The sequence below is a fragment of the Neophocaena asiaeorientalis genome, unplaced genomic scaffold (assembly GCF_003031525.2).
Source record: "Neophocaena asiaeorientalis asiaeorientalis breed wild unplaced genomic scaffold, Neophocaena_asiaeorientalis_V1.1 scaffold16, whole genome shotgun sequence".
In the NCBI taxonomy this organism is placed as follows: domain Eukaryota; kingdom Metazoa; phylum Chordata; class Mammalia; order Artiodactyla; family Phocoenidae; genus Neophocaena; species Neophocaena asiaeorientalis.
This window is the reverse complement of record NW_020175446.1, coordinates 995407-1009224: the sequence shown is the minus strand read 5'-3', so window position 1 is coordinate 1009224 and position 13818 is coordinate 995407. Positions and strand designations below refer to the sequence as shown.

Sequence of the window (13818 nt, the reverse complement as noted above, 5' to 3'; positions counted from 1 at the left end):
GTGAGAGGACCGCGTACCGCAAAAAAAAAAAAAAAAAAGATTGCCTGAGGGACAGTACATGAATGATGTTCAGTGGATTGCTGTGATTTGGGAAGGAGGTTTCCAGGTGTTTGTTTCTCTCTCCTCACTCTAGTCCTTTCCAAAACATTTATTTAGCTCCTGGATGAGGGCATAACACTGCTAGCTGAAAGAGTAAGAATAAATATGTGATGACAGATTCAGGGAATCTTCAAATCGAATGGTCGGCCAAATAGATTTCATTAGACATAGGAAAATAATGGAAATAGTGTAAAATTTTACTCAAAGTAAAAAACAAAAGAACTCAATGTACATGGTGAGGAGAAAATTATGAAATCATAGCACACACAGAAGGACTGGGTGTTTTGGACAATGGAAGGCTCGTTTGTGCGAAGAGATGCCTCTGACACTGATATTGTTTTGTGACTAGTCTCCATCTTGTTCCGTGAGCCTGAGTGGCCATATCTGGGGTGATCATTTCAGTTCTGTGAGACAGTTTACATGGGCTCTTGAGGAATTGAAATGTGTATGTGGTGAAGGATCTGGTAACCATGACACTGGAGGAATGTTTGGAAAACTTGTGATCCTAAGTTTGGCTGAGAGAAAAGTTAGGAAGTAATTAATATCTATTTTCAAATATTTAAAATAGTTGGTGGGAGAAAGAAGAAAAGAAAAAGAAACAAAAATAAAATTAATTAAACACATCTGCCAAGGGCAAGGACCGGGATTGCTAATGATATAGTGAAACAGCTCCATTCATTGGTTTGAAATAGCAGAGTCTGTGTACAGAAAAATAGTTTTCAGACCCAATATAAGAAATATTTTCCCTTATTTATTTTTTTAACATGTGGGATCTGTCCAGAAATGCAGTGAAGACTTCCTATAGAAGGTGGTTGGCCACCTGGCAGGTTTTCGTCTGGGGCTCCATTAGACTCAGCTTTATTGATTCTACACCCACCGTGCCTTCTCCATCACAATGCAAAATACTTTGGCAAAAACATTTTTCAAGTTGTGCGTGAGGTATCTTGCTTATTTTTAGGGTTACTAGAACAAAAACGCTTTTGCCTGAGATTTTCCTTCTATTTCATGTGGAGCAGGGATCGCTTGTTTCTAGTTGTGGTACGATGGTTATTTCCAGTGGTTTCCGTCGGGGAAGAATACACCGGATTCCTTGATGATCATTGCAACAGAAATGGCCAAGCATATGCACAGACGCTGCCACAGTGAGAGTCTTGTGATTGTTAATGGTAGGACAGCTGGATTTAAGGAGATGACGGGTGATTTTCTTTGTCTAACATTCGAGAACCTAATTATGCTGTGTTTGCAGGTACCTAGTCTGAATTCTAAGCTAGAACCTTTGAGAAAAGATAGAAGAAGGAAAGCTGGGCAACCCTGTGTGCAAACATAATTATACCTAAAATTTAGGCAAAGTAATACATTATGTGTATCAGAGTACATTTTTATAAAGGGTTAGCCCACACTGAATCAACGCCATCGTCCCTGCTTTACAACTGGGCTCTCCCAGGGGGCTGTGAATTGCCCCGGACTTGTTCTGATTTACCAACTGTGCTATGCAATGCTACAAATCTCCCTGAGCTGGAGAATTAAGCACTGAGAAGGCTCACCCCATATCTGCATATCGGGTAACTTACAGTCCATCAGGGAAGTTTTACTGTCCCCATGCTCCCTTAATTATTTTCTTCTGTTTATCTTCCCTGCAGTAGTTTGCATTGAACCCGACACAGAGCACACCGACTACACGAGGTTGTACATTTGTAATCCAGGTCTCCTATCATAGAAAGCTACATTAATCTGTTGATACCATTTATATCATTTAGACTTTTTCAACACATAGTAACCCATCATGTCTTTCCCTCTGTTACCTCTTTTAATCTGTTTACTCAAGACGTCAGTGATAGATTGAGACATTTCCCACCTAAAGAACATTATCTTTTTTTATTAGATTATTTTGCTATTATCTGAAGTAAGTTTGCATTGCTATAATGACCTATGAGGAGATGAATTCTTTTGTAAATATGATATCATGGTGACATTCATGTGGCTAAAATAGCTAAATGACATGATTCAAAATGATATCATGAGACCATGTTTTTTCATAGTTGTTAGGGAATAAAACCGGAAAGTATTCAAAGGCCTTGTATTTGATGATAGATCCACGTACAGATTTTTAATAAAACAAGTGATTATGACAATGCTGATACTGCAGCAAAAAGATGATATTAGAGCAGAAAGATTAACCCCTCCCTCCTTGATCTCGGTACAAAAGGGATCTGCAGTATAAAACTTAGGCTGTATGGTAGTCAGGGAAGGTAACATAATTGGAAACACTCAGTGCTAATCTTCACATTTTACATCTACATTATCAGTGGCTCGCAGATAAATGTCACAATATTCCTCCCAGCCACAAGTGCTTCTGTCTCTATTTCTGAATATTATCTAGTGATTTTCATTCAATTCCTCAAGAAATATTGCACAGGCTGTAAAGGTAAATAGGAGGTGGTTCTTTTTTCTTGTAAGGAAATTATCATCAAAGGAATAAACAAGATAAAAACCAAGTATCTTTAATAAAAAGTTGAGATTGATGAATGTCAGGAGAGAGGTCCATGCAGAGTCCTCCCCATACCCAGGGAGGGAGCCACTTTGATGAACAGGGGACTCCAACACACGGAAATGGACTAGGGTCGTCCCAGAAATGAGGGCCACAGAACAAACAGCAGCTGTACAGGTGCAGAACTGTGAGGCAGGAGGTCCTGATGGTTCGCCTGAACCAAGCACATCCCGGGCAGGGGCTCTCTGTGGTCACACGATGCTAGGGATGGTGCTAATATGGCAATGTGATCATGGAAAGAATTCACGTCCTTTCACAAACACCCCCTCTAGATCAGGCAGGGGCTAATGCTGGTGCAGAGGCCATGACACTGCTCTTAGAACTCACAGTCTCAGAGTGGAGATAAATAGGTAAGAAAAATTCTATTTCTATCTGCTGAATTCAAAGCAAAACAACCCTAACCATGTAGGTATTGTAAACGGATGGTCCTGGAGGTAGAGTCTCCTGCAGGGAAACCTAAAATAAGGGAGATGTTTGCGTTGAGTATTAATGGGCAGTAATTCCTTTAGGGTTTGTTTAGACTGCAAACACAGGGTGGATTTGGATTAAGTTATATGACATCTTACAGGCAGACAAGAATGTGAATGAAGTTTTATGCAAAAGGGCAGTGTGTGCAAAGTGATAGAGGTAAAAAGTGTGGTACATTGAGGGACTACATTAATAAAAAGGCAGATGAAAGATTTCTGAAAGCCCCAGAGACTACCCAAATCATGGTACTGGCCTGAAATTTTCTTATCAAATATGGTTTAAAATAATTGCCATTGACTAGGGTGTGTCAAACAGAGATGTGATACAAATGCATTTTGTGGCAAAGGGATGGGCCCTGGTCGTTGGTGTTACTAAGGGCACAGAGTGTTGCACAGCTCATCACACCGCTCCGGCCGATCCCTGCCAAGATTCATGTGCTTTCTGCGATACTACATTTTCTCGGACTTCCACAAAGTTGCTCAACATTACCCCTCAAAATTGCTCGTGGAGAAAAAGAAGAAGTCTCATTTGTGAGAACTCAAATGTGTTCCTTTAATATGCACACATCTGGAGATTTAAATACCATCCATCGATGTTTAATGCTCTTAAACGTGTTCCCTGTACATAAGAGGATCTGATCCATCTGACATTTCATGACCATTTGTTAATACTCAAGCGGTGTTTGCTATTGGCTTTAGAATTCACTGCCAAATACCCCTGCCTTTAGCCCCAAGCTGGAGTTATCACTGGAATGGGCAGAATGAAGCAGATTGCATTTCTAATTCTCTTGCAGGTACAGTGTACTTACAACGCTTACTATTTTATTTTCAGCAACAAGTACCAATAATAACAAAGCAAACATGAAGGTTGAATGTTTGGTTTGTAGATTTTCTAAAAATGTATGAATGTATTCGGTTCTAATCCCCAAACCAATATTTAGTATTTGTACTGATACAAACTGGCACAGTGAAAAGAAGGTTGACCTTAAAATAGGGAATTCTGGGGTGGGGGGCGACGTGTTTGTGTGTATGTGTGAGTGTGAGAGAGTGTGGCCTTAGGACAGGAGAGAGATCCAGCTATTCAGTTCCTATTGACGCACAGACCCCGCAGCGAGGATGCCCAGCACAGGGAACTCCTGTAACCTGGGAGCCACACACCCAGCAGGCCCCCTGGAGGAGCAGGTTTCCATGGCACCAGTGGAACTGTATCAAATTCCCAAATCACAGAATTCGCTTCTGAAATTGCACGAGTCTAGGTAATTGTAAGAGGCTCTAACACACGTTCCCTGAAAGTATTCAATACTTGAAAGAAGCGTTCAGACTCTGCCTTTGTTGTGAGGTTAGGCACAACTGACATCTGACACTCTGTGTCTGTCACTCAGCAAAGTCACCACTGAAAGTCAGTGCCGTTTGTTAGGTTGCAGACCGTGATCAGTGCAGCATCAGAAACAGTGATGCGCAGTCCAGAGAGCTCAGCTAGCTGCTGCAAAGCCCTGCCCATGGGTGGGACTCCATCTCTACAGTGTACGTGCACGTGACCCCCAGACAGCAGGGATGCAACGGCAGGTATGGGGACAGAGGACGCAAGGGATTCCATTCATCCAGGGCGCAGTTTTCAGAATATTCGCTCTGCTGCTCAGAATCGTTGTACGACACACACTAAAACATCTGCGTGTACACTCTGGACAATAACGTTCTAGGACCACTGCTTGGAGAGGCTGGTCCTGCTGAGGCCCTGCCCTGGGGGATAAACGCGTTACTCGCGGAAAGTGCCGGTCCCCCTGTCCCACGTGCTGGCCCGGGCTGCGTGATGTCAGGGCTGCGGGCTGGCGGCTTCTCTGTGCTTGAGACCGTGATCTGGGCTCCCACACGGCTGGGCCGCCGTCTGCCTTCTCCAGTTCCCACGCGGGACGAGTTTGTGGGAAACGCTCGACCCAGGAGGAAACTGAGAATCCCCTTGCCCCGTCCCTCTTTCTCCCTGGGTCTGGCTCCTGGCAGCCCCAAGGCGACTTCTCCCTGTGAGAGGCGACTGGCATTCATTCAACCTGGCCACCACTCTGTGTTTTAGCGAAGTTTGGTAGATTTTATTCCTCCTAACTCAATTTTTGAGAAAGATGGTTAAAAGAGATTCTCTTTTCTATTTGGGACATCTAACTAAAGCATAATAACTAAAATATAGTAAATATAACGAAAGCTGTATTGTTTTTATCTAAAGTAGCATAAACTTAAAGGCCAGTGATTTTCACAGGAGAGTCATTTTGCAAATGAGGTGAAACCTGAAAACTCTTGTGACCCATTCACAGGTACGAAATCTCAATTTTTCAGAAATTTCATGGAATTCCTATTCCATTGTTCAATTCATCTTAACAGGCCAATGTGAATGATATTTTTTAATGGTATAGTGTGTGAAACAAAGAGAGTCACCTGACTAGAACTGGAAAATACCCACCCCAGCATGGAATTCTTGATTCTGCTACTGATTCTCTCAAGAACAATTTTAAGCAGTTGGAGAATTACCCGTTCCATAGTAATGCCTGTCTTCAGCAGGGAGAAAATGGAGAATTAAAGTGTAAAGTTCTAGGAATGTGGAAGTAGTAGAATTGGTTATTCACACTTAACTAAAAGAAAATTCAGCAGTTCCTTTAGGATATATCTCTGTATCTATCAATCAATCTGTCCATTGAATTAAAAATCCTATGCAGTTACAGGTTTACGGCATTCTACCTCATTCTTTAGCTCCTTGCTAGCCAGAGCTCTCAGGCTCTGATTAGTGGCAGGTTATTAGATTCACGAGTAGGATTGATGTAAAAATAAAATAGGCTACATGCTTTTCACTTAGATTTTCTGTCCGCACTTTAATGGAACCATTTGTCAGGAAATTTGGCTTCCTTGATTTCCTAGGTGTGATGACACCCGCTACAGAATTGCCCGTAAAAAACATTTAGTGATCTTTGTTTAAGCTGAAGCCAAATGCTAATGAAAAAGAAACAAGCAAACAAAAGCACAAACACAAAACCTAGGGCCCTGGCATCACAGTGGCGGATCTACTGGATAATCACATTGTTTTATTTAGTTGATATTTTGTTTTGAAATGTGCAGGGCTGCCCTCATTCCAATTCTTTTTTTTTTTTTCCAGTTAATAGAGTTACTTATCCTTCTTTACTGCTTTTTATACTCAGTGGAATAGTAATAATTTAATGCACCCAAAGTTATGGAGATGTAGCACATGAAATATGTAAGGTCATAAACTGAAGAGGGTAAAATGGATGACCTTCTGGGAAATGCATAATTTGGTCCAATAGCTCCATAGTCTTCATTTTAACTGAGACTCTAAAAATAAATAAAAGTTCTCAATACAGGGACCATTCTGTCACCTTCACCTGGCTAACAAACGTGCACCCTTCAGGCCTTAAATGTTGCCTCTTTCAGGGTGTCTGATGCCCAGCTGGGCTACATGTCCCTCTCTACGCCTCACCTCTTTTTAGTTTTAATGTACTTTTTATTTTTATTTATTTATTTTTAACAATGTTTATTTATTTATTTATTTTGGCTGAGTTGGGTCTCAGGGCCCTTCATTACAGTGGGCTTCTCTCTAGCTGTGGCGCGAGGGCTTAGTTGCCCTGGGGCACGTGGGATCTTAGTTCCCTGACTCGGGATTGAACTGGTGTCGCCTGTGTTGCAAGGCGGATTCTTAACCCCTGGACCACCAGGGAAGTTTCCCTGTTCCTCACCTCTTTAGGGGCAAACACCCTGGGGCACATTCCGTGTCAGACCTCCCGTCTCTTTTATGATTGTACCTTATTCTTCATTGAATCCCCAGCCCCAAGGACATTGCTGGCCCACAGCTAGTCAGCATTCAATTATTGCCAATAAAGGAAAGCCACCTAGGAGACAGTGGATTTGGAAATGCTTTGAAAATGTGAAGTTACTTTATTCACTTCATCAAATGTCTAATGAGTGACTAATACATGTTAGACGGTCAGCAGATATCTGAACCTAGTTACAAAGATAGAGAAATGCTTTCTACATAGTGTGTCTATAACAAAACTGGGGCTACATTAAAAAAATTCACAAAGGACATATCCCAGTATTATCATAGGATAACAGAATCTTAAATTTGAAATAGAGCTCAGAGTACATTGAATTCAAATTCCACCTCATACAGTTTTTCCCTTCTACAACATTTTGACATGGTACTGTTGAAATTTTGGTTAAATACTGTAAGTGAAATATTCTGTATTTGTGAATAGCCCATAATTGGTCTAAGGCTTTGAATGTTTTAAAGAGGAACTACCTGAGGGCTGGAAAGTTATACGAGTGACAAACAGATTGTTCTCTACCAGCTTCAGACCCAGAAGTGACATCGTCCACATGTACTTAAAATGGAAGTGAAGTTTGAGGTGAGGCTGTCAATTCTTCTTCCTTCAGGCACTGAACTGAAAGGGAGTGTTTTTGAAAGACATCCCCGATTTTCTTTAGGTCTTTAAGGGCAGTTCCTCCCAGAACTGAAGCGTCCACGTGTCAGAGAAGAGTTGCTGTTGGAAGCCTTTGTTTCCACACAAGCCTGTCACCCTTGCCTTCTGGTGTCTGGGGTGCACAGATATCTCCTTGCTGTGAGGAGTGCTTATTTGCCAGGCTTTCAACAGAGAATGTGGCCTTGAAGCATGTGCTCCTACTGCAAACTTAGATGAAAACAATATGGTTGAGGTTTAAAAGTGAGTCTTGCCAGTCTTGTTTGTCTAAGTCAACAGTGAGGCTGTGCAGATCATGGAGAGGGAGGGGGACTTATGTCGCAATGTACCCTTTCCAGCATCTCGGTTACCCTGAGCCTGGGTCCCTCCTCTTGAAGTGCTGATCAGGTTCAGAATACCCCCAAATGCTTGACATTCTCTAGAGTAACAGCCAGGAATCAGGTGGCCCACGCTCTCTTTGAGGATTGGAGTGTGTTATTTTGGTGTGTGCTTCTCAAAATTACGTCATTTCCTTCTCGCCTCGGAAGTGGCTGGATCCCTGCAGTAGGAAGCCCATGTGTGGTGGCTCTGGCTCCTTTCTTGTCTCGGGGATGTGAGTGGGGCTCCACGTCTCTACCTGACGGAGATGGCCGTGCAAAGCCCAGCCTCTGGGAAGGAGCCCGCATCCGTGTTTCAGGATAACAGCCTCAGAAGCCCTCCTTTCAACCCCCGGAGAACATTCAGCCTCCTCCCAGTTCCCTGCTTGAGTCACGCCTGGTGTGGGGGGAGGCGATCTGGCTTCTGGTCAGAATCAGCTTTATTGATCTGGATCTGCTGAGTGTAAAAGCTGCAGAGGTGACGAGATCAAGTGAATTGAGCACAACTTGACCCGACCTCTTACAAGTGTTGGGGCAGAGATTCTGCTCAAAGAGGGACACCTATCACGGATTCGGTTTTCTCCCTCTGTCCTCTGCAAGGTCATCTTGCAGATAACAGATCTAGTTCAAACCTAGGGTAACACAATGCAGCTGCATTGCCTTAAACAGAAATAGAGGGTACTGTTGAGAATTCGTCCAGAATGGTGGCATTAACCCTGAGTGTCATATGACAGTAGTTTGGCCATGGTCTCAGCTTTGGGGTTCCTGTACTCTGAGTAAAGCACTGGCAGCTGGGTGCTCTATTCGGGGCGGTAGCGGCCAGGCGAAATCCACCCCAAAACGCTCTGCAGCTGCTCCAGCCTAAGGAGCGAGTTTTGGCGGACAATTTAGGAACTCTCCTTGTCTATCCGAAACCCGTGTGTCACTCACATCCTCTTCATGTCAGTTACTGCTAATGCTCCATAGTTTGTTAACAAGATACTCTTTCCATGTACGTGAGGAGGTGGGGAGGGGCAGAGAGGAGGACGGATGGAGGGGAAGGAAAGAAAGTGGAAGGAGAGCGAAAGAGAAGAAGGGAATCCCGCCTCTCCTAGTTTTCCCCGGACCACACAGCACCTTCCTACTGTTACAGAGAAAGAATATTCATGGCGCTCCTTACAGATAATGAGGACCCTAGCGATTGGTGTAGGGACCAGGGTGATGGGATTTCACAAAGATATGGCTCAACCCCAGATGCTGTGTGGGCCCGTGGGGGTCACAGCCAAGGGGCAGGGAGGGGGCACAGGTGGGACATTCCTGAGAGGGAACCTCAGGGCTTGGAGGGGTTCTGGCTGAACCCACCTACCAGTGGCGGGTAGGGATGAGAAACTGGATCGGATGTTGAGGCTGGAGGGTTCTTGTAGGGTGACTTAGAAGGGTGCTTGCTGAAGTTGGCTTTTACAAGGAGGTGCACAGGTGGGCCTCGGGGGAGTGTCAGGACCCGGATTAAAGCTTTTTCAGGCAAAGAAGCTTTGTCATTCCCCTGCCTTCAACTCACGAAGGACTGAAAATTCCTCTAGCTTCCCTCCCCACTTGGAAGCCCTCTGGTTCTGAAGCTTCTCTGGCACCCTGTTTGCCAGCGACCTCCTTACATATCAGAGTCCTCACATCAGTACTATTTTACTCCCCTTAAGTATTGATGTTCACCCCAGTTTCGTCTTTGGGCCCTTTCTTTCCTTGCTGTACATACTTTTCACGGGCGAGCTCAGCCACCTGTTGGGTTCAGCCTCCATCTGTAATCTAGCTTTTCCTAAATCTCTGTCTGCAGGGTGTCCCTCCCCTGAGCTCTGGACTTCTGTGTTCAACTGAGGATGTGACATTTTCCCCTAGACATCAGTTCAAACATAACTCAAATGGACATTTTCTGAAATTGAACTTATTTTCTGATATCAATCCTTCCTTTGGAATTTCACAGATAGTTCAGGAATCTAGTCTCTCACGGGGAGATCCTTCCATCCTTTTCTTTGCTACCCATTTTCAGTAGGGTTACAGAACTTATATTAATTCCAAGTGTCTCTTCCTTTCTTTTGGCCTTTATTTGGAAATAGAATAAATAGATAAATAACATAAAATATCAATAAGTAAAAGAAATAAATGGAGAAACCATACCTGGGGAAATACCTTTTAACAATTTTATATTTGAACTATTACTTATGTTACCCACAATTGTTGAGAAAAATTAATGAGTTGAAGAAAACTCTATCAAATAAAAAATATATAAATGGAAAAAATTCCAATAATGTTTGCTTTCAACGCTGTCAGTCACTTGACAATAAAGATAAACTAATTTTGAATGTAGTACTTTTATTATTTTAGATTTTTTTTATTGGAGGATACTTGATTTACAATGGTGTGTTAATTTTTCCTGTACAGCGTAGTGACCCGGTTATACATATACATATATATCCTTTTGTATATTCTTCTCCATTGTGGTTTATCCCAGGATGTTGAATAGAGTTCCCCGTGCCATACCGTGGGACTCTGTTGTTTCTCCACGAATGTGGTACTTTTATAGAAGACAAGCTCTCCAGCGTGTTTTTGTTGGTTTTGCTTGCTTTTCAGCTGGCCACTGCGGCTCCCCGGATCCCATCGTGAATGGCCACATCAGCGGCGACGGCTTCAGTTACAGGGACACCGTGGTTTATCAGTGCAACCCCGGTTTCCGGCTCGTGGGGACTTCCGTCCGGATATGCTTGCAAGACCACAAGTGGTCCGGACACACCCCAGTCTGTGTCCGTAAGTACAGCCTGTGAACTAAGTCAGTGGGTGCTTCCCTTCGTGGTGTTTTCTTTTGTCATTAGGTCATAACACAGACACGTTTAAGCTCAGAGAAAGGTTGGAGAGCTGTCGGAAGAAAGAGAACGTGGGCGCCCCTCCCTTTCCGTCTTTGGTCCTTCTCCCATTCCATGTCCTTCCGACGCCTCCTCCAGGCTCCCTCCACATTGAGTTTGCTCACCAGCTCATCTCAGATGGGTCCCAGGATGAGGGATGTCAGGCATTCATCCTCCCAACGTTGTCCCAGGACGACAAGGTGGAAACAGCATCCCACCAGAGGAGGATAGAGGTGCTGGGTCCGAGTCTGCAGGTTGGCTTTGCAGGGGCCGCACGGTGGCCACCCCTCAAGCTTCTGTGTTGTTTTGTGTTCTTGTCATTGCTTCATCAAGAACGCAGAGAGTTTGTACGCAGTCGTCCCTTTAATAAAGAGGTGAAATCGTATGTAACCATTGTCCTCAAACTTCATAACTTGAGAGACGAACGCTGACTCCTGTTTTTAGAAGAAATTGTACCCTTATGCAAATTTCCTTTTAAACCAATTTTTTTTCCTAATATGTTCTTTATTTTCCTAAACAAAGGGATTGTTGATGTAAGTTTAGGACAGTGACAGGTGTTCTCTGTGATAGTGCTGTGGTAACTGTACACAGTTCAAGGGTGAAAGCTTTACTTCGAAGAAAAAATTGTTGACAAGATAAATGAGAAGGGAAACACCAGTTTTACAACTGTAATGTGTTTCTTTTGAAAGGGCCAGTGAAGGATATGTTCATGATTTGTATTGCTGTTATTGTGGACGTGACATAGTGAGGGTTGGCTATGTTCCAAAGGACCATACAATAGGGAATGTCAAAGAAAATATGATTTGAGCATGTACTCCTATTTTTGCTAATTTCATGATGTTTAAATTGATATTGGATTAATTTATACATACACAATTTAAATTATCATCCAAGTCCCTATAATGTTTCAAGATGAGAGTTCCACAAAGTTAGCTAGTGTGTTCTAAGGGGAAAAAAATTCAAAACTCACGATAAAAATTTAGCATCTCTTGTTTTTCACTGCTTTATTTTAAAATTACCTGATATTCTATCATGATGTAAGAAATAATAATGATGATGATGAAGAAAGTACATTTGCCAGGCGCTAGTTATTTTCCACGATTATAATAAAAACCTGTGGGTTCAGCCCATGATTTCTTTCTCTCAATATTCCCTTCCAAATATAAACAGAATCTGCAGCATACCTGATTAGCTGTCAACCCCTTAATTCATACATTTAACATACACGTACATGTATTAATAAGGAATAACAAGTGAGAGTGATGACTTGTTAATGTGGACCTGTCTTCCTCCGTAGCCATCACCTGTGGCCACCCAGGGAACCCTGCGCACGGTTTCACTAATGGCAGCGAGTTCAACCTGAATGATGTCGTGAACTTCACCTGCAACACCGGCTACTTGTTGCAGGGTGCATCTCGAGCCCAGTGTAGGAGCAACGGCCAGTGGAGCAGCCCTCTCCCCACCTGCCGAGGTAGGAGAGCTTCCTCCGGGGTTAGTGAGGGCTGATGATAACACCCGGGAGCCTGTCTGCGTGCATAGTGGGTGAAGCTTCCCCTCCAGAGTCAGGGCTTCTGCAAGCGCCTTCTGTTGTGGTGGGAAAACATTTCTGAGTATAACGTGCAAATCGCTCCATGGCCTCTTTCTTGCTATTGGCCAGATATTCAATCAAAAAACCCTGGGATTCTCTACTTCAAAGACTACTCGTCTTCTGTTTGTCTTTCTCTCCATTTATGTGCTCATTTACTTCTGCCACATATATTCCACATCTTTGGTCCCTAAGCTTCTAGCCTTATGGATATATTTGAGAAGTTCTTATTGCTTTTAAATCTCAAGTTTTAGAAATTCACTTCTTTAGAAATCGACACATAGATCTGGACTAACACCTAAATTTCCAAGGGAATGCTGCTTTGTAGTTTTTGTATTTCTAGATGTTTGAGCTCATGCTGTTTAAGGTTTTGCTTCAAACACTTTCCCTTAAAACATCTCCTTCAAATATTTTCCATTAAAACGTCTCTCTTACTCAAGACGCATGCATGTCCTTCCATGTGAAGGTGAAGTTTTTTGTTGTTTTGGTTTGGATTTTTTGGTAATAATATGGTATTAAAGGCAGACACTTACGGAGGTCCCTTGCTCTGACAATCACCCACCTTCTCACTGGGCTCCAAGGGAGCTGTATTCAAATGCAACAATAGCAGAATGGGAATCCAGGCATGTTTTAAATAGCAGTTATGTGAAATTGGCTACAAACTGTCGAGTCTGGCACGTGTCTTATTCAGAGTGCTTGGCTTAAGCTCAAAGACAAAGTAAAGCCTCCTAATTCCACTTCCCTCTAAAACTCCCTTTTCAATGTTGGAAAGACTTGCTGTGAAGAGCAGAGACCCCAGGTTCCCAGTTCTCAATGTCCCCAGAAAGCAGGCTTCGGGTGTGTCCTGTTTGCGGGGGGATGGAGTATCTCACAGAGATGCCCCTGGTTTCTTGTTCCAAAGCTCCAGCTGGTCTCCTGACAACGTGGGGCTCTGGTCAGCTTGGCCATTGACAAGTTCATCTTGTAGGTTATAGGTTGTATATTATAATTGTATTAGTCAGGGCCATGGAACGGGGTGACCGGGGTTAGGGGACATCTTGGAATGTGTGAGCCAGGGCAGGAAGCTGGCTTCTAAGTGACCTCTAGCCCCTCTGCCTTCCACGTGGGGCCACCTTGGCAAACCCTAAATGCTTACCAGTATCGTGATGCATGTGGCTGTGATGAGCACGGTGACTCGCTCAGCCTCACCCTCCCCTCTCACAGGGAAACGTGGGGCCCATGTGTCTGCCAGGAGCCCTGAGCACGTGGACAGCAGTGGAAAGGCTTAGCTGTAGGTGTCTGGCACTCGGTAAGGCAGCTGCAAAGATTTAGGAAAAGATTAAACACCTTTAATCAAACTGTTGTCTCTGTCCTCTACAACAAGGAAAAAAACAGCACAACTGAAAGAATGGTTACAAATGAAGGCCCTTAAATTTGGGTTC

At 43.4% G+C, this 13818-nt stretch overlaps 1 protein-coding gene across 1 annotated transcript in view; it reads left to right on the top strand.

Moving 5' to 3' along the window:
* The window catches only part of CSMD1 (CUB and Sushi multiple domains 1), a 1745896-nt gene that overhangs the window by 1692335 nt on the left and 39743 nt on the right, over window positions 1-13818 (top strand). The window contains exons 54-55 of the mRNA XM_024768064.1: window positions 10544-10717; window positions 12110-12283. Coding sequence (XP_024623832.1) covers window positions 10544-10717; window positions 12110-12283 — 348 coding nt within the window. The remainder of the gene's footprint in view (window positions 1-10543; window positions 10718-12109; window positions 12284-13818) is intronic.